Here is a 22,519-nt window from a genome sequence, read left to right on the forward strand (position 1 = left end):
TTGTAATGTTTGGCTTTCTTACTACTTTGCTTAAACTTGAAGTGAGGGTTCTAGAAATATGAGTTCTTATACTGTAAATGTAACGAGGAAACCATGAGAGGACATTTATACCTCAACAACCCTATTTTGTACTTTGTACACTTATATGTGCAAATGCACACATTACTCTGATTCTTACTTTCTGTTTGGAAGTCTATTACTTCACTAACAATTTGTATTAAAATTATTGGTCACAAAACAGTTACAATGCAATGAAGAAACCAATAAAAGTACTTTGTCTCTAGTTTTCCTTTCGAGTAGTAATTAGCTATAGAAGGCAACAGTTCTCTAATTCAGACAGTTTTTTAAATGTGCAACATTGAGCAAATAAAATGTAATCAACATTTATATTAGTCTGAGTGGAGAATCTCACTTCCTAGTAACTAAGTTAAAAGTGGATTGTGTGGTTCTGTTTCTCCAGATTTCTAGTGGAACTGAATTTTTTTAATCTTTTATTTTTTAGAAATGAGCTACCATTTTCATAGCATCAGAGAACTATTAGTCATTCACATCCAGGAATTGTTCAGATCTTTCCCAGAAAGTAACTTAAGAGTTTTAGTAAATTCTCTGGACCTGATGACCTTTAAGGTATAAAAAGATAAAAATGTAAATAATTTTTTTTTTTTAAATAGTGAAAAGTTGGAAGACTGTTCACGAAAGCTAATTAAAGAGAATGGATTAAATGCAGGCCTGGCATTTCCTACTGGGTGTTCTCTAAATAACTGTGCTGCCCATTATACTCCAAATGCTGGTGACACAACAGTATTACAGTATGATGACATCTGTAAGATAGACTTTGGAACACATATAAGTGGTGAGTTTTTGGAAATAATTCCCCCCCCACCTCCAGAAAAAAGTAGTCTTCTCTCTGTTAGATGGGGCTCAGGTACTTGAACTCCCTAATTTTCTTCTTTATGCCTCACTTTTCAGTAGAGTTGTGTTGAGCCAGTTTTTGAGATTTACTTTTAAGTATCCTACTACATGGAGTATAATGCAAACCATTGGGTAATTGAGGTTTATAACTCTTTGTATCAAGGTGAGAAGAAATTAATCTTGTTTATCTATTCATGTTGTTTCAGAAATTTATCTGTTAATAAGAACAACAAACATTTACTTAGAACGTTTAAGTTTACCAACCTTTATACACTTGCTAGCTTTTCTAAATTCTGCCCCCAAACCTTGTTGGGTGAGTACCTTTTATCTCACTTAGGTGAGAAAATAAAGTTCAGATAAAGAAAATAAAATTCAGATAAAGTACTTACCTGAGGTTTTGCTAAATTGCAGCAGCTGCACTGATTGGTGTCTGTAGACCTTTACATTTTCTCTGCCCGCATTACTGTTCCTTAGTCCCCAGGTTTTTCTCTTTTTGATTTGTTTCTGTTTATATTTTTGCTTATCCACCTAGGTTAGTACTATATTGGTGCTATCTTGAAATGTTACATACTGACCCTGGAATTAGTCTTTGCATTCTGAAACTTTTATATAACTTATTTATACTTTTTTTCACTTTGATTTTGAATGCTGTGTGGGTACTTGGAACTGCTGCCTTCATTTGAGCCCATCGTTTTATTTGCATGTTAACTAGGCAGATTAATAGAATAGATGCAATAAAGTAGACAAATTGACTAGCTGATACATCAACTTAAAGAAGAATTTTCTCTTTCAGGTAGGATTATTGACTGTGCTTTTACTGTTACTTTTAATCCCAAATATGATACATTATTAAAAGCTGTAAAAGATGCCACTAACACTGGAATAAAGGTATGTGAACTGGAAGCACAATTTCATTCAATGTATTTGGAGCATTTTATAGCCTGTTGAAGGTCTTTGGATTATGTAAGACTGGTCCACTGCCCTTAGGATTTTAACTGGACAATTCTAGTATAATATACCAAGGTTTTATAAAGGAAGTTATAATATACAAAGCAGTTTATCTAATTGTCCTTTATTTTAGAATACTAATAAATTGTAATAAAATTATGCATTTTGAGTAACAAGTATATGTATCATTTTGTTTTTAGTGTGCTGGAATTGATGTCCGTCTGTGTGATGTTGGTGAGGCCATCCAAGAAGTTATGGAATCCTATGAGGTTGAAATAGATGGGAAGACATATCAAGGTATGTTTTTAAAAAATGAATATTATTTTGAAATGCATGTGACCTCTTGCAGAATTAATTTTACAAAGTAGTGTTGAGTGCTTTCTTTATCTCCTGGGAATATAAAGAGGGAAAACGGAGGGAAAATAACTTCATCTTATTAGGAAAACTGGTCACTAGGTGGGAACTCTTGCCGAGCTGTGGTGGTAGCTGATAAGATACCCAGGGATTTATCTGAGAATGGCCAAAATGTAGACTTGGTTTTCTGTGACTAAGTCAAATTGAGGTTTAAAAAGAAGCCAGGGACTCATTCCATTGATGAGCCCTTCACCGTTTTTTTTTAAGTTGAGTTCAGAATTTAGAGCCCAGTTAATTCCTTGTGTGTTTTTTCTTTAATCTTTATTCCCTTTGCCTCTTGGTCTTTCCCAGCCACTGCCTTAGGTACACAGTCCCAGAGTTACCTGTGCTTTGTGCTGCTTTCCCAGCTCTCAGGGTCTAACCACTGTCCTCCTTCCTGATCTGTGCTCACTGCTCTCTGTAACTACTGTTCTAATAACTTTTTAATTTAATTTTTATTTATTTTTATTTTTTAGTGAGTATATTTATTCTAATAACTTTCTTAAGGAGTGTTTCCCACATTTCCTTTAACCAAATCCTGTCTCTCCCTTGTAGTCATCTGAGCAGAGACATTCATACCTCCTTGACCTCTGTAAATTCACATGATTTATTTAGCATTCTTTGCCTGACCTTGTTGATACTGATAGACTACTGTGTTTCTACCAACTGCAGAAGGTATTCTTCCTCTGCAACCTGATGGTGTATGTCCTTGTTGCTCACAAATCCGTAATCCTGTAAACATCAGTGCAAATCAATCATTTCTACAGTACAATCAATATAATTGTCATTGTTTCATTGTTGTAGAGTTGAAAAAACCTTGCTACCTAATTCTGCCTTAAAAGAAAGGCAACTTGTACTGGAATTCTAGCACTGCAGAGATAGATTTTTTTAAACCATTTTTATTGTGGAATATCACTGAAAATACATGCAACACAAAAATTCAGTTAAACAATTGTAAAAGTTATGTAATTTTATCCCTTGAGAAATAGAATATTGTCAGCATTCCAAAAGCCCTTCAATTCTGTATACTCTTTTGAATTACAGCAGTCTTCCTCTAGCAAACCACAGTCTTGAGTGCTAAAGTATTTACATTTGCTTTTCTTTATGTCTTTAGTATCTAACTATGCATCCTTAAACAACAGTATATTTGTGCTTAACTTTTACATATATAATAATAAAACAACATGTATATAATTGTGCCTGTTGTTCTTTTTTCTTTAGGTTTTATTTTGTTGTTCAGTGTATCCCCAACCTTTCATTTTTATTGTTGAGTAGTATTCCATTGTGTGAATATACCACAATTTGTTCTGTAATTGGTCTCAAGACCTTGGAGTTGTTTGGATTTTCCTTATTAACATTTGGAATGTGCTATAATTGTAAAATTTAAGATAGGGAGGTGTGTGGATTCCATTATGTAGGCCAAAGCTTTCTGGAATTTTCTACACCCTGGTGGCAGTCCTGCTAGATTCATTTTGTGTCCTGGGATCTTCAAGCCCTAGGACTGGAAGTCCAACCCCCCTCCTTTGTCAACTGAAGAAAAAACTGTATGAGTTGGTTTGTGAAAAAAATAAAAAAATGTATGGTTTTACATCCTATCATTTCGACACAGTATCCACATTTTCACATTACCTTTTGGTCCGTAACTGTAAAAATATTTTTTGTTTGTAATCACTGTGTACATGACATGTACTGTGTAATATAACTTTATATTAACAGTACCTCCTTAAGGGCACTTGGCTGGCTCAGTCCATGGAGTGTGTGACTTTATCTCAAGGTTGTGGGTTTGAACCCCATGTTCAGTGTAGAGATTAAATAAAAAAAAAAGTTAAAAACGAATGAAAAACAATACCTCCTTAGATGACCCCCCATTGTTACCTCATCACATAGTTTTTTCTTTTCCCATCATCCCCCTTTACTCCCTTCTAGTTTTTAGTAAATTGCAATTAACATCTTTTCTATATTCTGCTAGTTTTCCAGTTTGTATTTAACTATGTCAATGCGAGGTTATTTAGTAGTGCCGTATCGTTTTTAAATCAATGCTTGAACTCTGTGCCAGAAAGCCAAGAGATCTGTTTGTGCTTCTGGAAACCTTGAATAACTGTTTTCCTATTATGCCAGTGAAACCAATCCGTAACCTAAACGGACATTCAATTGGGCCGTATAGAATACATGCTGGGAAAACAGTGCCCATCGTGAAAGGAGGAGAGGCTACAAGAATGGAGGTATGTATGCCATACATACAAAGTGTTTATTGTGAAGCATTCTGATTTTTTTTTTCCTAAAGTTAGTGATAGTTGAGTATATAGTATGTTGAGCAAAATTAACTTGCCATCTTTACTGGTCTGTGTGAGTTTGCAAATTGTGTCTGGTCAGGCCAGGGCTCAGTCAGCTATGGAAGTTGGGTATGTCAGAGGATTGTTCATTCAACACTTAATGAGTATTTACTAAGCATCTCTTAGATGCCAGTCTCTTTAGTAGTCACTGAGGGTGTAGTAGTGAACAAAATAAAATTCCCTGCCTGTATAAAGCCTACATTCCAATAGGAGGACATAGACCAAAAAGTGCTAAGGAGATAAAGCAAGGAAGGGTGGACTACCAGGGGGTTATTTCATGTTGTTTCTTATATGAAGTAAATAATAACCTCAGCCTGAAGTTAACAAATGGCAATTTTAATTGGTTCTGAATTTTTCTTCTCTCCCCTTGACCTTACATATTCTTTAGGAAGGAGAAGTGTATGCCATTGAAACCTTTGGAAGCACAGGAAAAGGCGTTGTTCATGATGATATGGAATGTTCACATTATATGAAAAATTTTGATGTTGGACATGTGCCAATAAGGTGAGAGACTGTTGTTTTTATAGGAGTATTAAGCTTCTTTTCCCAGTTAGTAGCATTTTTAAAAATGTGACAAACATTCACAGTGGTATATTCATTAATGTACAGTTCTATAGCCTACCAGTAAGTTGTGTGGATTTTTTAATACAGCAAGGAAATTGGCCTGTTAAAAATCTTAACTGAAATGAAAATGATATAGGCAAGTATTCTCTTCAGATCCAGTTTCTAATAATTGTTAATACTTTCAGAGAGAATCATTTTGCTGGCATTTCTAGGTTTTTGTTCTTAATATTTTCCTATTGATAAACTTTCTATTTTTACCTTTTTTTCCCCCTTAAACTTTTTGGAGAAGATGGTTGAAGGATGGATTTATACCTCCTTTATGTGCAGGTCTTTCAGCTTGGTGCACAAAAAAGGAAATTACCACCATAATACTGTTGATGAGTCTCTACTGGGAATTTAACACACATATGTAGACACATAAATAAATATGTAAGATAGTCTTCAGGTGGTCTCCCATTCAGCTGCCATCTATAATTAGGTATGGGCTGTTATACATTCTGACTTTTGAATGTTGAAAGAGACGAAAAGTTTTTTGAAGTTAATTACCAAGTAAAACCACAGCTACCATATGAGTTTTCCTTAATGGGGAAAATGAGTTGGTAACTTTTTAGCCACCTGTTAATTTTGGATTTTCTCCTCTTAGGCTTCCAAGAACAAAACACTTGTTAAATGTCATCAATGAAAACTTTGGCACCCTTGCCTTCTGCCGCAGATGGCTGGATCGCTTGGGAGAAAGTAAATACTTGATGGCTCTGAAGAATCTGTGTGACTTGGGCATTGTAGATCCATATCCACCATTATGTGACATTAAAGGATCATATACAGCACAGTTTGAACATACCATACTGTTGCGTCCAACGTGTAAAGAAGTTGTCAGCAGAGGAGATGACTATTAAACTTAGTCCAAAGCCGCCTCAACATCTTTTATTTTCTAAGCTTTGTTGGAGTACATTATACCACAATTAATTTGCAACATGTTTGTCTGTTTAACAGTGGACCTATGTAATGCTTTTATCCATGTTTAAAAAGGAAGGACTTTGATCAAATGCAAACCATCTAATGTAATTAGCCAAGGAAAAAGCTTTCAGGACTTTCAAATGTTAACTGTTTTTCCCATCTAGGAAATGCTATAAAGCTCAAATTAGTTAGGAATGACTTACACATTTTTTGTTTTAAACACCTAAGACATGCTTTTCAGATATTTATATTGCCATATTCTTAATTGAATGCTTTGAATGACTACATCCAATTCTGCACCTATACCCTCTGGTATTGCTTTTTAACCTTCCTGGAATCCATTTTCTAAAAAATAAAGACATTTTCAGATCTGAGAGCTACATTTCAATGTCTGTGGTTATAATTCTGCACAGGAAATAGCTGAACTTAACGTAGGGAAATGTAGAGCCTTTTATCTGGATTGTAGACCTCTACACTGAAACTTTTCTTCTGACATAATGGCTAAAACAAGATATGCACATGCATAATGTGGGAAAATCTTCACAAATTAATATAAAGCTTTAGGAAAGGTTTGCCTTTATTTTCTTTTTAGAACCATATTAGTCTTTGTCTTTCATTTTTTTCCCATGACATTATGAAGATTAATTGAAACATGACTTGGTAGATACATTGTACCAACTTGAAACCTTGATTTAGTAAAATCTCAACATTTAGATCCTTTATCCAGTGGTAGTTTTTATCAGGAAATGTATTCAGCTTGCTCAATAAACCAAAAGGGCATTTAAAACTACAAATACTAGAACAGGAAAACTTCCCATACTTGGATCTTGCTATAGTTAGAAAAGTTAAATTGAACTATTAGGCTTTTCCATTAATGAATCAAATTCACCCTGCCCCTTGACTGGCTTGAATTAAAAACTAGTGGCATTTCAGTTACACTAATTATGGCAGCTAAGTGCGTAAGTTGAATGTAAGATACCTAATATTTACTTGTTTAAACTGAGTTCCACTACAGATTCTTGAACAAATTGCCTGAATTCTTTGTAACCGATTTGTTGGGAATGTTCCAACACAATTTCAAAATTGTTTATGTACCAAGGTAAAGCCTTAATTTGTATATGCTTTAGCACAATAAGATTCACTGCCTCTGGGATGCTGTTTAGTTTGTATTTTGTTTAATGTTTTTCTTATAGGAAGAAAAACTGGATTTCTGTACTTAGATCATTTATTATATATATAGCATTAGAGCTATAAATGTTGTCTTGTGGGGTAAACAATCTAGTTTTCAGTTATATGAGCCATGTTTATTATGGTGCTAATGTTCAATAGCTACTTTCAAATTATTTTCTCCAGTTTCTGTGATGTGCTAGTGGCAGAGCTCACAAGCTCATTCTTAGACATGTTATAGGGCTTGGGCCCTCCAGCTAGTTCTCTTGGGTTCTGAGTCCATACTACTTTGATGTGTTTTGGTGGGAGATATAAAGTATCTCAATTTCTATGCTCAAGAGTTTTATAATTTACCCTGTGAATGAAGAATATTGGAGCAATATAAGACCTCTCTTTAGCAGTAGGGATCTCAAACCAGTTATGACCTCCAAGCTCTCTTCCTAGTAACTCTTGTGAGCAGTAGCATCGCTGCATGCCCCTGGAATAGCTGGAAGAAATATGATCTTGTAAATAGGAAAGCTGTCACTTAACAACATTGTATTGTTTACCTACTAGCCATGTATCTCTTGAAATCATTTTGTTATGTTTACAATGATGTACCTTATTAGTAACAAATTATTAGTTGATGTTTAACAAATAGTGCCTTTAGTAAATTATTTTACAACCAAAACACGTTGTTTTTTGTTAGATCAACTTAGCCGAATGTAGAAGTCTACCTACGCTAAGATGTACAATAAGAAATTTAAGTTTCTGTTCATTGGCTAGGTTTTGGTTTTGTAAATTCAATACATCTCTTTATATCCATTTTAGGTTTGTAGCAAAATTGAGCATCAAATACAGGATTCCCATATACCCCCTTGACCTCACACACATAGTCTTCCCCCTAGGTTTTAGTTTTGAGGGATTAAAAAGTAAAAGGGTCGGGGCACCTGGGTGGCTCAGTCAGTTGAGCGTCTGACTTCGGCTCAGGTCATGATCTCACGGTCCGTGAGTTCGAGCCCCACATCGGGCTCTGTGCTGACAGCTCAGAGGCCAGAGCCTGGAGCCTGTTTCAGATTCTGTGTCTCCATCTCTCTCTGAACCTCCCCTGTTCATGCTCTCTCTCTCTCTCTGTCTCAAAAATCAATAAAGGTTAAAAAAAAATTAAAAAAAAAAAAAAAAGCTATGTGCATACATATAGGTGTGTATACCTTTAAAAAAAAAAGTAAAAGGGTAAGTCACTTTCTTTCTCATATATTTTTATATTGAAATAAGTACTGAAACATCTATACCATTACAAACAGCAGATCTTCCAGAGTTGTCTTTAAATTATCTCCCTAAAACCAGGTGCTAAAGTGTATAGCAGTTTACCCAAGTATAAAGTAATCCTTGAAATTAAAAAAGGCTAGACTCCGGTATCTTGACCACATAAATCTTTAATGAGGTATAGTTACGTTAACAGTTGAGGTAACAACTTGCATAGGTAATTAAGTGAAAGATTTTAAACTTTAGCCATTTAATACTCAGGCTGTATTTTGGCATAAATGACTTGTCTGTTTAGTGATAAATTCTCATTGCACTTCATGATCAGCTGCCCCAGCAACTTGCTCTCTGAAATTTAAGGAAAATTTGCTAATAGAGGTCCTTTTCAAGCTTATACTTAATAGATGAACACTGGCAAAAAACAGCATTCTATAGGGTATTATCTTTCATGAAGATTTCAACCTACAAGCAAACCTAAAAAGAATAAATGATCTTCCAGGGGTTAACACTGAGCTAAGATGTGAAATAGCTGATCTATAGAGGTTAGTGGATGATAAATTAGCAGCAGTAGGAATTTAAAGAGATCTAGTAAGATTATTTGGGAAGAGCAAAGAGTATTTCATAACATATTTATAATAAAATGGAAGTTTAGATAGTTTTTTTAAAAGGGCCAAGTATTTGAACATCTGAGGTTCCTAGTCTTCACATAATCGGAGCAAGAGTGAGTAATCCAAGCCTATTTAGAAAATGAGATTTAGAAAAATTATTTAGAAAAAATGAGATGCTGAATATATTGCCCAGTTGCCAATTTTGAACAATTATCTTCTCTGTCCTAAGCAATTTTTTCTCTTCAAGAAGACTTATTTTTTTCCTTTAAAAATCTCAAGATATGATACAGTACAAAGCTTTTAAGAGATCTAATGTTAAACATACAAAAAAACCTCATATCCAAGTTAAACTGTACTTGTTTACCATAATACACTGCTGAATTCAGATTTTTGATAAGACTGCTTTATTAGAATCTGGACAAACCTGTTTGCTGCCAAACAAATCATTATAAGTCCGAGCCATCATTGTTTTCATGTCCACAGTACTGAAGTAATTTAAATATACTATTTATAAAGCTGTCATTTTCATTTGTATGAAGTTTGACTATGCCAAATAAAGAACAATTATTAAAACAATACATTTTTGAAAAAAATGAAGCTCCTTTAACCAAAGGAATGTTTGTTCTGAGTCCTGTAACACACAAAGCCTCAGGAGTATCAATTAGTGTGACTGATGAGTATTTAGGTAATACCTTGGTATTTCACAGTGAATGTAGTAGTTTAACTGCCTTCAAGGGGCAAAGGTAACTTCACTATGCAAATGGCCTGAAAGAAATTTTTTCTTTTTTGGTAATATCATTAGTGAAGACTATCTAATTTCCACCTAATAAGAATTTGTATAGAAAATACCTACAAAAGCTAAATAAAAAATGTATAAAATGATGCCACCTGAACTTCAGTAAAAGATTGCACAAATTCGTGATCTGAGCCAATTAAGACATGAAAATATAAAAGAAGTAATGCCAGTATGAAGTAAACACTGAAAGTTTAAAACTCCCAAGTACTTGAGAAAAGTTTAGTTACCTGCTGTCATTGATATACATGTTTATGCTAATTTTGTCTCTGTAAAAACAGTTTTGTTGTGGATACAAAATGTATAAACTGTGCACTGATTCCTAAGTAAAAAATTAAAACAATGAAGCTCAAAATTGTAAGCCCTTTTAAAAAGTATATATAAAATCACAAGAAGAAAGCCCCACTGTCTTTGGATCAGCTAAGGATTTCATTAGAAGAGGTATCAGCTTCTTCATTGGGATGTTGGCTACCAGACAGGAGTTCTGGAGGCAAGAGTTTAGAATGTCCATTCTCAGTAACTCGCTGGGTATAAAACAAGATATAAGCTTGGGCCTTGCATACTTCATCCATAGTGCACATGCTTAGCTTGGAATCATTGCAGTGTACCCAGAACCCTAGAGTGAAGCACAGAAATATACCTTAATGTTTATAAAGGAATTTTAGAAGTTTCTAGTATAAATTAAAATGGATTTAAAGGTATTAGTTTCAGTAAGAATTAAAGTTTCTTTGAAGGGAAAATAATTAGCCAACTCCTTTCTTTTAAATAGTTTGGGCAGGGGCGCCTGGGTGGCGCAGTCGGTTAAGCGTCCGACTTCAGCCAGGTCACGATCTCGCGGTCCGTGAGTTCGAGCCCCGCGTCGGGCTCTGGGCTGATGGCTCAGAGCCTGGAGCCTGTTTCCGATTCTGTGTCTCCCTCTCTCTCTGCCCCTCCCCCGTTCATGCTCTGTCTCTCTCTGTCCCAAAAATAAATAAACGTTGAAAAAAAAAATTTAAAAAAATAAATAGTTTGGGCAGTATGTTACTCTGGACTTATCTACCTTTATTCTACAAGTAGTTTTAAGTTAAAGAATCTGATTAGTTCACCTGACACAATCTTTAATTCCAGGTATCATTTTACCAGTTAATGCTTTTGCTACTAGTCATACTGTAAAGCAAACAGTGTACAACTCGCTCTTGGTAGTTTATTGTCAAATTAATTGCCTTCGTGGATTATGTGGGCTTTCTGTCCACACGTCTTTTGTGTTTATTTTGTGTAGGGTGAAGGGAAATGGTATGAATGCGGAGGCTCAGTCTTCGTTCAATAGTAGGTAAGGAAGGGAAATAAAAAAACCCTAAGTCACTTGTTACCTATGAAGACTGTCCTTGAGGGTCCATGGAGGCAGTAAATTAAAGTGAGTTTTGTTAAAACCTAAACTCAGGGTTTATTCTAAGTATCTGTGATCCCAGTTTATTAGATGGTCTGTTCTCTAGCAAAATTAACTAGATGAAACCAGTAAACAGAGGACTTGCCCTTAGAAATATGCCTGTAATAAAAGATAGCACTAGGGTGCCTGGGTGGCTCAGTTGGTTAAGTGTCCGATTTCAGCTCAGGCCATGATCCCACAGTTCGTGAGTTCAAGCTCTGTGCTGACAATTGGGAGCCTGGAGCCTGCTTTGGATTCTGTGTCTTTGTCTCTGCCCTCCCCCACTAGTGCTCTTTCTCTCTCTCTCTCTCTCTCATAAATAAACATGAAAAAATTATATAAAAAAAGATAGCACTGAATTAATGCAACCATTCTTACTATCTTATTGCTACAGCCTTTGAAAGTCAAAACTACTACAATCCTGCAGAAAATATCCATTTTCTGCACAAACTCTCAGTTTTTTTATGAACTATAGAAGTATTCTTGAAAGAAAACAAAAGGTCAAGTGGCTTCACTTAAGATGATTTAGTGGTCAATTTAGAAATTGTAAAGCCTAAACTCCAGCTTCCAAATTTGACCCAAGATAAAATACTTTTCCCCATCTACCCATCTATACCTCCTTCAGAATTATAGCAGTAGGCAGTGTAGTGTCCTGAGCCAAATCCTTTCCCATGGTGCATTACTACAGCAGATAAGTCATAGATAAAACATTCTGGTCTGAGGGATTTCAGGGATTCCCTGCAGCAATAAGGCTCCATGTTTAAGATTTCTTCAAAGCCAACATGAACACCAATTTTCTCTCGGTTATTACGTCCTGACCACCTGTGAACAAACCAGGGTAAAATTATTAAAAAAAAAAAAAAAAAATCAATGGAATATAAACATGTGCCAGGTTCAGACAGTCATAATAATAGGTCTCAGTATAGAATACAAAGTATCATATGTAAAATAATGTAAATATAAAATCCCTTCAATGCTGAAGGTGGCTATAAATGGAAGAATTTAGGCTTGTTAAACAGGTCTAGTCAGGTTTTAAAGTATTTGCCTTCTGTAGTTAGATGATAATATAGGAAGAAAATTAATATAGGAAGGAAATACAGCCCTATGGCAGTTTCCCCCTTCTAATGGATTAATTTAAAGTACCAAAGGGTTTTTAAATTTTTATTTATTTTTTTTAGAGATTGTATTTATTTTTCATTAAAAAAATCTTTTAAAGGTTTATTTATTTATTTTGAAAGAGACTTACAGAGTGCGAGTGGGGTAGGGGCAGAGAAGGGGAGAAACGAATTCTAAGCAGGCTCCGCACTGTCAGCACAGAGCCTGACACGGGGCTGGAACCCACAAACCTAGGATCATGACCTGAGCCGAAATCAAGAGTCGGATGCTCAACTGACTGAGCCACCCAGGCACCCCTAAAGATTTTAAATAATCTCTACACCCAACACAGGACTTGAGCTCACAACCCCAAGACCAAGAGTTGTAGGCTCCACCAACTGACCAGCCAGGTGCCCACCAAAAAGTTTTTAATTCTCTGTTGCCTTGTCACACCATAAGGGAGATAGAAGCTAGAGTTTGTATTTGGGAAACATACTCTGGATCCTTCTTGGCCAGATGTGGAGAAAAAAAACAGAACAAAACCTCTAATTCCTCAGAACACTTCAGAGCTCTTCAAAAAAAAAAAAAAAAAAAAAAAAAAAAAAAAGGAACTGTGACCCTTCCTTGTAAGTCAGCAAAATACTCATTAGGGATAGAACTCTAATAGTGCCTCTATACTGTCATTTTCCCAGCCTGTTGGTCATCCTTCTTGGTACTAGATCAAAACATGGCAAACAATGTTTTTATCATACACAGAGTATGAGCTGGTGCTACAAGGGAAAATAATGTAATACATGGTTGTTCTTAGAAGGGATTATAATGCAGCTTGGGGTACTGTGGTGCAGAGACAAAAGACAGCCATTGATGAAAATATAATAGCATTAAAGTACTAAAACATGAAGTTATGATAGATAAAAATAAGTAGACCAAGGAGAAAGGAATATAGATAGGTTTTGTGAAGTCAAAATATGTGAAGATGCTATCAGTACAATATAAACTGGTATGGAACTAAAGGTGAGACTTGCAAATTAAATGGACTAAGACTCATATCCCAATCCTTCCCCATGAAATGTATGAAAAATCCTACATCCAGTGCACCTTTAGTCAGGATGGAAGACCAAGCACGTTAAAAAAAAAGGGACTTGCTTAACGTAAGTTCCTATAATTCTTATCATTCACAAGTTTATATTTTATTTAACCATAAAATTCAAACCTTACATTATTTAATAATGCTCAATAAACACTTGTATGCCATCTAAATAGACAATTGATTCCTATTGATAAGTTTGGCACCCAGTTTTTTTCTGCTGATACAGTAAAATGTGGGTGCCTGGGTGGCTCAGTGGGTTAAGTGTCCAACTCTTGATTTCAGCTTAGATCATGATTTTTTAAAAAATTTTTTAATGATTATTTATTTTTGAGAGAGACAGAGCACAAGTGGGGGAGGGGCAGAGACAGAGGGAGACACAGAATCGGAAGCAGGCTCCAGGTTCTGAGCTGTCAGCACAGAGCCCGACGTGGGGCTTGAACTCACAAACCATGAGATCATGACCTGAGCTGAAGTCGGACACTCAACTGACTGAGCTACCCAGGCGCCCCTCAGATCATGATCTTGAGGTTTGTGAGTTTGAGCCCTGTTTTGGGCTCTGCACTGACAGTGCGGAGCCTGCTTGGGATTCTCTCTCACTCTCTCTCTGTCCCACTCATGCTCTCTCTCAAAATAAATAAAACAGAAACAAACAAAAAAAAGAAATACAGTAAAATGATAACAAGATAACACTATACCCTAAGTGCACAGTGGTTTACTTCAAAGAGAAGGGAGAGAATAGACTGGGAGACACACGTGGGGAGCTTTTACGGTACTAGAAACGTTCCATTTCTTATGCCTTTTCAGAGGCTCCTGTATGCCCCTCTCCAATCCCATTCTCCCTTTTATCTTTTATATATCCTATATATTTTATACACTGGCAAATCTTCATTCAAAGATGAAGAAAAAGGAGAAAGACAAAGTGGTAAAGGCAGCATAAAGAAAATCTCTGAATCAGAAATAAATATGGCGTGAAGGGTCAAAAATGTTTTGGGCAGAAGATGGAAAGGGAGTCAAACAGGTTTAACTCTAAGGAAAGCTTCAAATACCAGGTTAAAGCAGCAATTGTGAAGAACAGGAAGTTCTTTAACAGTTTACAGTAGCCGATTCAGTACCAATTTATGTAACCAAAATTTGAGTCCTTTCAGTTTTTTCTTTACAGAATCTCATTTATGTTCTTACCTCTCCATGCTCCCTGGCCCTGGAATACAACATTAACCTCCTAATTAGTTCTCCAGTTTCCACTCCACTTGATTTTATGCACAATGGCAGGTCTTGCCTGACTTCATTAAACCTTTTGTTTATACCCTTCCCTGTTCCTTCCTCCATACCTTTGTTCATGTTGCTCCCTTAGGCTAAAGTGCTCCTCCTTCAGTACATGCCCCATTCATTCACTTAGTAAATATTTTCGGCCAAATACTATGCACAGAATTTGGTTCTGGGCCTTGGGATACAGGAATGAAATAGACAACATTCCTGTCCTTACTGAGCTTCTGTTCCACTAGCAGAGGAAGAGAAATAAGTAAACTACTAATTGCAAGTGATGGGTTCTGTCATTTAAGCAGAAATAGGGTAATATGATAATGAGGGTTGGGTGACACTACCTTTTTTTTTTTTTTTTTTTAGAAAAAAGAGAGCTTGAGCAAGGGTGAGGGGCAGAGGGAGAAAGAATCTTAAACGCTCAGCATGAGCCCGACACAGGGCTAGATCCCACAACCCAGGGATCATGACCTGAGCCAAACGCGAACCCTTAACTGAATGGGCCACCCAGGTTCCCTGAGTGGTACTACTTTTAAGTAGGATGGTCAGGGAAGTCTGCTCTAAAGAGATGACATATAAACTGAGATCTGAATAATATAAAGACCCCTATGCCATAAGAGAGGCTTTGGGAACATCAGCTAACTCCCTCTTCTAAGTCTCTGATAAATCAATTTGTATGTAATTTGTGATACTTAGTATTTCTATTTCACCACTATTTCTGTGCATGCCTGACTATAATCTTGAGAAAAGGAACCTACTTTATATTCCCCAAAGAATATAGAACAACATCTTGCATTAACCAGCACTCACATGTTATTTGCTGACTGTACCTTTAACAGCTTCAATAAGTAACTGAAATAACTGACTAGAGTTAACAGTGAATATCTCTGGGAAGTGGGACTGAGAGGAAAGAGGTACTTATTTTGGGCTTTTACTTTACCTTCTGTAAAGTTTGAATTAAAAAAATATATTATTGGGGCACCTGGGTGGCTCAGTTGGTTGAGTGTCTGACTTCAGCTCGGGTCATGGTCTAGCAGTTCGTGAGTTCGAGCCCCGTGTCGGGCTCTGTGGTAACAGAGCAGCCCGGAGCCTGCTTCAGATTCTGTATCTCTCTCTCTCTCTCCCTCCCCCTCCCCTGCTTATGCTCTGCCTCTGTCTCAAAAATAAGTAAATAAATGTTAAAATAAATATTTTAATTATTAAAAAAACTTTACATTTTTTAATGTTTATTTATTTTTGAAGGAGAGAGAGACAGAGTGTGAGGTGGGAGGGGCAGAGTGAGAGGGAGACAGCAGGCTCCAGACTCTGAGCTGTCAGCACACAGCCCGATGTGGGGCTTGAAGTCACAAACCGTGAGATCATGACCTGAGCTGATGTCAGACCCTTAACCAACTGAGCCACCCAGGCGCCCCAATTATTAAAAAAACTTTAAACAAGCAAAACCCAATATGTATGAAAAACATGGTCTCAGTAGTTTTCAAGTCCTAGCACATAAAGTCATTTAAGAGAAGAATAAGCTTTAAGGTTAACATGGTTATTACAAAGTATGAAACCATATGCTTTGCTTAACCAACAGTTTTGCAAACTAATTCACCTGACTAAACATATTTCTGAACATTAGAATTTTTTTTTGTTTTTGTTAACTGCTCTTAGTTGAACTTATTTTTCTGAGAATGAAGCAATTGAGCCAAATCCTCTAAGTTATAAAGACTTTTATACCCTCACTGAGCATATTTTAAACTCTATAAGCAGAAACTTACATGGAGAATAAGATTACTGAGCAGACCAAAATGGGAGGGGTCGACTCATTAGCAATGTATTCTACAAGGGAAGCAAATCAGAAGTTTAGTTATTAAATGTAGTATTTACTGGTCAAGGCTAGAGATAATGACAGGATTTTTTTTTGTCTTTAAAAAAAAAGCAGAAGTAGGGGTGCCTGGGTGGCTCAGTCAGTCAAGCATCTGACTCTCAATCTTGGCTCAAGTTATGATCTCATGGTTCCTGATACCTAGCCCCACCTGGAGCTCTGCTTGGGATTCTCTCTCTTCCTCTCTCTCTGCCCCATGCACACACACTCTCAAATAAGTAAACATTTAAAAAGTAAGTAAATAAATAAGTGAATGCAGAAGTAGGTAGATGTTATTAAGTCATCTGCTAGCCCAGTATATACTACTAAAATTTGATTCATTATGTGTGTTAAGTTTTAAAGCATGATAAGCACAAGGAATGATTAAATTAGAAGTGTAAAGTTGGAGGGGAGCCTGGCTGGCTCAGTTGGTATATCATGTGACTCTTGATCTTGGTGGTGTTAAGTTCAAACCCCACGTTGAATGTAGAGATTACTTAAAAATAAAAAATCTTTAAAACAAACAAACAAATGAAGCATGTAGTTATAATACCACTACTACTAACCTGAATCGTTTGAGATGTAGTCTGAGAACCTGAGGTAGGTGACAAACCATAAGCTGTTTTCGTGCTTCTGTGAGTACAACTGATTTTGAGGAAAACCTTCTACGTTTTGCTGTGATATCAAAGACAGAATGAGAATCAAATTTAAAGATACAAAGAAATGCTGAGTAAATATTTTAGACATGTATTATTAAACATCTTCTCTGTCACAGGCATTGCACTGCGCTAGAGATAAGGACATACTTGCTCTAAAAAACACTTGTAAGTACAAACATGCATACACACAACTTAAGAGCTAGTCAAGGTAGACAGACATGTACACAATTCAGTACATGATTGGTGTGCGTTGGTGGTATAGTGGTGAGCATAGCTGCCTTCCACAATTCAGTACATGATTTAATATAATCCTGCAAATAAGGCAACGGAATGATATAGTGCTACAATATTTAAAAATGGATTTGGCTATGCTAATTAATAAGAAAACTTTCCCTAAACATACTTTAATATACACTTCCCAAATTCTTCATTTAAACAATTATCATGGTCAGTTCATTTACTGAATTTAATCAGAATCCCAGTGCTCAGAACACCCTTCCCCACTTCCTGACACAGCAGTCCTTTACCAGCTCTGTGTCTGAGGACTCCCTCGGTGTCTTGCTTTTGCTATTTTAGTACAAATCTTAAAACAGGTGGCATTTTAGATTCTTTCTGTTGTCTCCTCTGCTTCTCTTAGAGGTTCACCTATGAATTATACCCTGCAGCTTCAGGCTGGGCCATTATCTACAAGTTTGCTCTGGACGCCTAGGAGCTGTCCTTCAACTTATACAGCAGCTCTGACTCCAGTCACAGCAATAGCTGTTTCTCCTGTAGGGGGTGGAACCAGTCCCCTATGAGGCTATCCTCTAAGCCATCTCCACTTGCCACCAGAAGACTTTCCTCCAAGTCTCTGCTCCTGACATCCAGGAATCCAGCGCTGCTGAATGTCCTAGACCTACATTTGGATTGTCTCCCTGAATATATGGCCCATGTATAGCTAGATAAGTGATGTCAACTCCCTGACTTATCATTTTAAACACTTGCCTGTATGTATTAGAGTAGCTCTTTTAGGCCTTTATTTGGTAGGCCCAACACACACACACAAACATATTATAAAATCATATTCTGTATTCATTCATAGTATCTTTCTATTCCCAGATTTGGTGATGAAAGCATCTAGGACCATTCACATTTATGTCCAAGAAAAAAAATACTTCACCATTTGAATTTGATAAGGTTTATTTTGTTCTAACCTCATAAATCTTAGGGTTATATATTTATAACAGTTCATATTAGACAGCACTCAGAAAATGTCAGTATAAGCCATTCTAAGAAAACCATCAATTAATGTGACATTTCTTCAATGCTGGAACATCCAATATTTCTTTTATATTACTTTAGAAGTTTAGTATCTAAAACCCTAGAGTCATTTTTTCAGACATGGAAATTAGAAAGAATACTTGAAAATATATGGTATAAACACTAAGATGCCACATGTACATTGATAGAAAAGATAGACACCAGCTAAAGACACAACAGATCTGTCATGGTTTTATATACAATTTCCCTGGAGGATGATGCTTCTCTTTGACTGCAATGGCTGTTTCATCCCCCAGTGCTGGGTTCCTGTGCTCACCTCTATGACAGAGTTTCTCATAATAGATCTTAATTGTCTGTTTCTTCCATTAGGAATGTAAGTACCTTAAAAAGTATTTTATTTCTATCCATAGCAATTAGAACAATGACTAATATAGAAGAGACAGTAGATGGTTTTTGACTAAATCTTTGTTTTCATGAAACCAATTTCCATACAGCAGTCCGCCTATATATTATGTCCTATTATCTAGCTATGCATACACACACTTATACGCATATATTATCTATAGATCAGTGTTCTGATATGTAGCTAAAAGACTCCGCAAACATTACATTCAGTACTAAATAATATGCCTTCCTTTGACTATTCCCCGTTGCTACTTTATTCTGTCTCACATATTAAGTTTAAATTTCTTATTTTATGAATTCTTTCTCTCCACAATTGACTACAGGATAAATTCTTTTAATGTCATCAGAAGGCAAAACAAACACATAGTTCACAAATGCCAATTATAAAGTAGAAACATCTATCCCAATTTCTTTTGATGAACTACCAAACTTTATTTCCAGAACTACTACTTCAGGAATTTTTTACACTTCCTCTCATTTGTGTTTCTCTTTGCTAATCTTAGAAAAGCAAAGAGAATATTTAGTCTCTACTTACAGTTACACTGGTCACATACGTAGATTTTTCCTTCTAAAGCTTCAGTTTCTGTGAATTTGGCCAACATTTCAGTAACCAGACATGGCTGGGAAGTAATATCTTTTCCACTGCATTGGTATCTTTCTGGAAATTCCAATGACAAGTCCCAGAAAGGTTCTATGGTATTTGATTTGTTGTCACATGCAACACATGTAACCTGAAAATAAAAATATTAGTTCCTCAGATTACAATCCTTCTGTCAAAACACTTACTCCTTTCACTATAGAGGTCAGTAAATTAGTTTTTCTTATGAAAATGCACCATCAGAATTCTGAATAATTTGCTTTGTATTATTTTCAGGGATTTTTTTATTATTATACTTTTTCCTTTCAATGACTGTCATTAAACCCATTATGTACTGGTGGGCTTTAACCAGTAGGCATTTAAAAAACTCCAAGGCCATTAGTCAAATCTGAATGTAGGTTTAAAAAAAAAAAAAAGACAACTGTGGACTCATTTAATTTGGTATATGTATGTGTGTGTGAGAGAGAGATTTATATGCATTTAATATGTTTAGATTATTAGACTTGTTCTTTGTCCTTTTTCCTTCCTCATCTTTCACTAATTTTCTCTCTCCAAATCCCTATAACCTCTTAACCATGATACAAATAAAATACTATTTGTATATTTTTATGTATAGTATATTAGTACGTGTAGATTTTGAAGCCCTACCAACTGATAATTTCAAAAGCCAATACATTTAATGTAAATGGTGTCATCATACTCTCACTTAAAACAAACATCACTACATCAAAATCTTCACCAAATATAGGAACTACAAAGAATACGGGGCAGTTCTAACAACTGACATAGGAAATAGAGCAACTGGAAAGGGAAAGACTTATAACTTCAGTGAAACACTCAGCAGGATTTAATGTTGAAGACAGACTACAAATCTAATAATCCCCACATGATAGATTACTAAACTCTTTCATAAAGTTACATTCCTGGAACAGGCAACAAAATAAAGAAGCCAGGTCTAATGTAGATTTTAGATTTAACAAATTGACACAAAGAAAAGAACACTCTTGGTGTTTGTCTGGGGACTCATTTGGGCCAGGTTTTAACCTTTTGAGAACAGTTTATTAAAGGAACCAAGCATCTGAATCTCCTGAGATAACCATATTCCTAAGAGTTTATTACATGTCTAAAGGAAGAGAGCAAAAAGCTGGCATAAAAATTTTTATTAATTTCAAGTCATCCATAAAAGAAAAAATAAACACACAGGCACTCTTGCACTATTCAAAATATAAAATATAAAATTCTTTCTGGAAAGAAATTTGTACTCAAGTATCGAAAGACCTACCTTTTGACAAAGTAATGCTACTTCTAGGGTTCTGTCTTAAGGAAATCATTAGAAAAAATGTCTTATAACTTTATAATAACAGAAAAACTGCAACTATTTTACAAGTCAACAATATGGGAATGGGTAAATAAATTATGGTATATACATATAATGGACATTGACATGCTGTAAAAAACAAAAAAAGGATAAAATATTTTAAAGACTGAAAAATCTTTACATCATAATGAAAAACTACAGGCACCTGGGTGGCTCAGTTAGCCATCTGCCTCCTGATTTTTGTTCAGGTCATGATTTCACAATTGTGAATGTTGAGCTCCAGTCAGGCTCTGTGCTGAACATGAAGTCTGCTTAAGATTCCCTCTCTCTCCCTCTCTCTCTCTCAACAACAACAACAATAAAAAAAAAAAAAAAAAAATGAAGAAAGGAGATAAATTCATCATGACCACACAAGTTGGGGAAAATATGTATAAATGTGCAGAAGAAAAAAAACTAGAAGGAAATATACCAAAATATTAATAGTTTTTATATGTGGATTGTGGGGTTATGGGATAAGGGGATGGTTTTTCTTTTACTGCATAGATTTATTGTATCATATAGGTCCTTGGGGACTATATATTACCTCTATTTATAATAGTGCATTAAAAAAAATTTTTTTTTTAATTTTTAGGTAAGTTCTACTCACAACCCCAAGGATCCAGAGTTGTATATCCTACCGACTGAGCCAGCCAGACACTCCTATAATAGTGCATTTTATTTTTTTTTCCTTTCTTTTTTTTAAGTTTATTTATTTATTTTGAGAGAAAGTGTGTGTGCAGATGGGGGAAAGGCTGACAGAGGGAATCCCAACCAGGCTCTGCTCTGTCAGTGTGGAGCCCAATGTGGGGCTTGAACCCATGAATCATGAGATCATGACCTGAGCTGAAGTTGGATGCTTAATCAACCAAGCCACCCAGGCACCCTTAATAGTGCATTTTAAGCTTTTGCATAAAAATGGTAGAAAAATAAAATTGCATGCAACACAAGAAACAACTCTAATTTGCTATTTGGCACAATGTAGAATCTTTACATTTCTGAAACATTAAGTGGAATAAAGATCACAGATACACCCAAGGAATAATTACATTTGAAATACTTAAACTACAGGCATGCATGGCTGGCTCAGTTGGTAGAGCATGTGACTCTTAATCTTGGGATCATGAATTCAAGCCCCACGTTGGGCACAGAGCTTCAAAAAAATTTTTTTAATGTTTATTTTGAGAGAGAGAGAGTGTATGCACAAGCAAGGGAGGGGCAGAGAGGGAGAGAGAACCCCAAGCAGGCTCCATGCTGTCAGTGCAGAGCCTGACACGTGGCTCCATCCAATGACGCTGGGATCATGACCTGGGCCAAAATCAAGTCAGACACTCAACTGACTGAGCCACCCAGGTGCCCCAAGCTTCAAAAAAAAAAATTTTTTTTTTAATATTTAAGCTACATTCTAGCAAAGTATGCTAATGTTATAAAAACAAAAGGTGGTATCATTACTGTGAAAGTTGAAATGAGGAACAGAGGCAGGTGTGCAAGAGGAAGGAAATGACCTAACAGCCAATTGCCTAAAACAAAAACATTTTTAAGATCTATGCTATGGAAAAGTAGAGAACCTTATGTCTAGTAATAGTTTACCAACAAGTCCACTTATTAGAGTTATTAATTGGATTAAAGATCC

The 22,519-nt window shown here is 35.8% G+C and overlaps 2 protein-coding genes across 6 annotated transcripts in view; one reads left to right on the forward strand and one right to left on the reverse strand.

Annotated features, from left to right (window-relative positions):
* Nucleotides 1-6,481, forward strand: part of METAP2 (methionyl aminopeptidase 2) — a 28,859-nt gene extending 22,378 nt beyond the window's left edge. For both annotated transcript variants that reach the window (XM_045463372.1, XM_045463371.1), the window contains exons 6-11: nt 672-853; nt 1,706-1,800; nt 2,061-2,157; nt 4,372-4,475; nt 4,975-5,090; nt 5,794-6,481. In XM_045463372.1, coding sequence (XP_045319328.1) covers nt 672-853; nt 1,706-1,800; nt 2,061-2,157; nt 4,372-4,475; nt 4,975-5,090; nt 5,794-6,046 — 847 coding nt within the window. In that variant the 3' untranslated portion in view covers nt 6,047-6,481. The remainder of the gene's footprint in view (nt 1-671; nt 854-1,705; nt 1,801-2,060; nt 2,158-4,371; nt 4,476-4,974; nt 5,091-5,793) is intronic.
* Nucleotides 6,482-8,671: 2,190 nt separating this feature from the next.
* USP44 (ubiquitin specific peptidase 44) overlaps nt 8,672-22,519 on the reverse strand; it is a 49,338-nt gene continuing 35,490 nt past the window's right edge. For all 4 annotated transcript variants that reach the window (XM_045463366.1, XM_045463367.1, XM_045463368.1 and 1 more), the window contains 4 exons: nt 19,470-19,665; nt 17,177-17,285; nt 11,939-12,144; nt 8,672-10,533 (listed from right to left, as the gene is read on the reverse strand). In XM_045463366.1, coding sequence (XP_045319322.1) covers nt 10,334-10,533; nt 11,939-12,144; nt 17,177-17,285; nt 19,470-19,665 — 711 coding nt within the window. In that variant the 3' untranslated portion in view covers nt 8,672-10,333. The remainder of the gene's footprint in view (nt 10,534-11,938; nt 12,145-17,176; nt 17,286-19,469; nt 19,666-22,519) is intronic.

This window comes from Leopardus geoffroyi, chromosome B4, assembly GCF_018350155.1.
Source record: "Leopardus geoffroyi isolate Oge1 chromosome B4, O.geoffroyi_Oge1_pat1.0, whole genome shotgun sequence".
In the NCBI taxonomy this organism is placed as follows: domain Eukaryota; kingdom Metazoa; phylum Chordata; class Mammalia; order Carnivora; family Felidae; genus Leopardus; species Leopardus geoffroyi.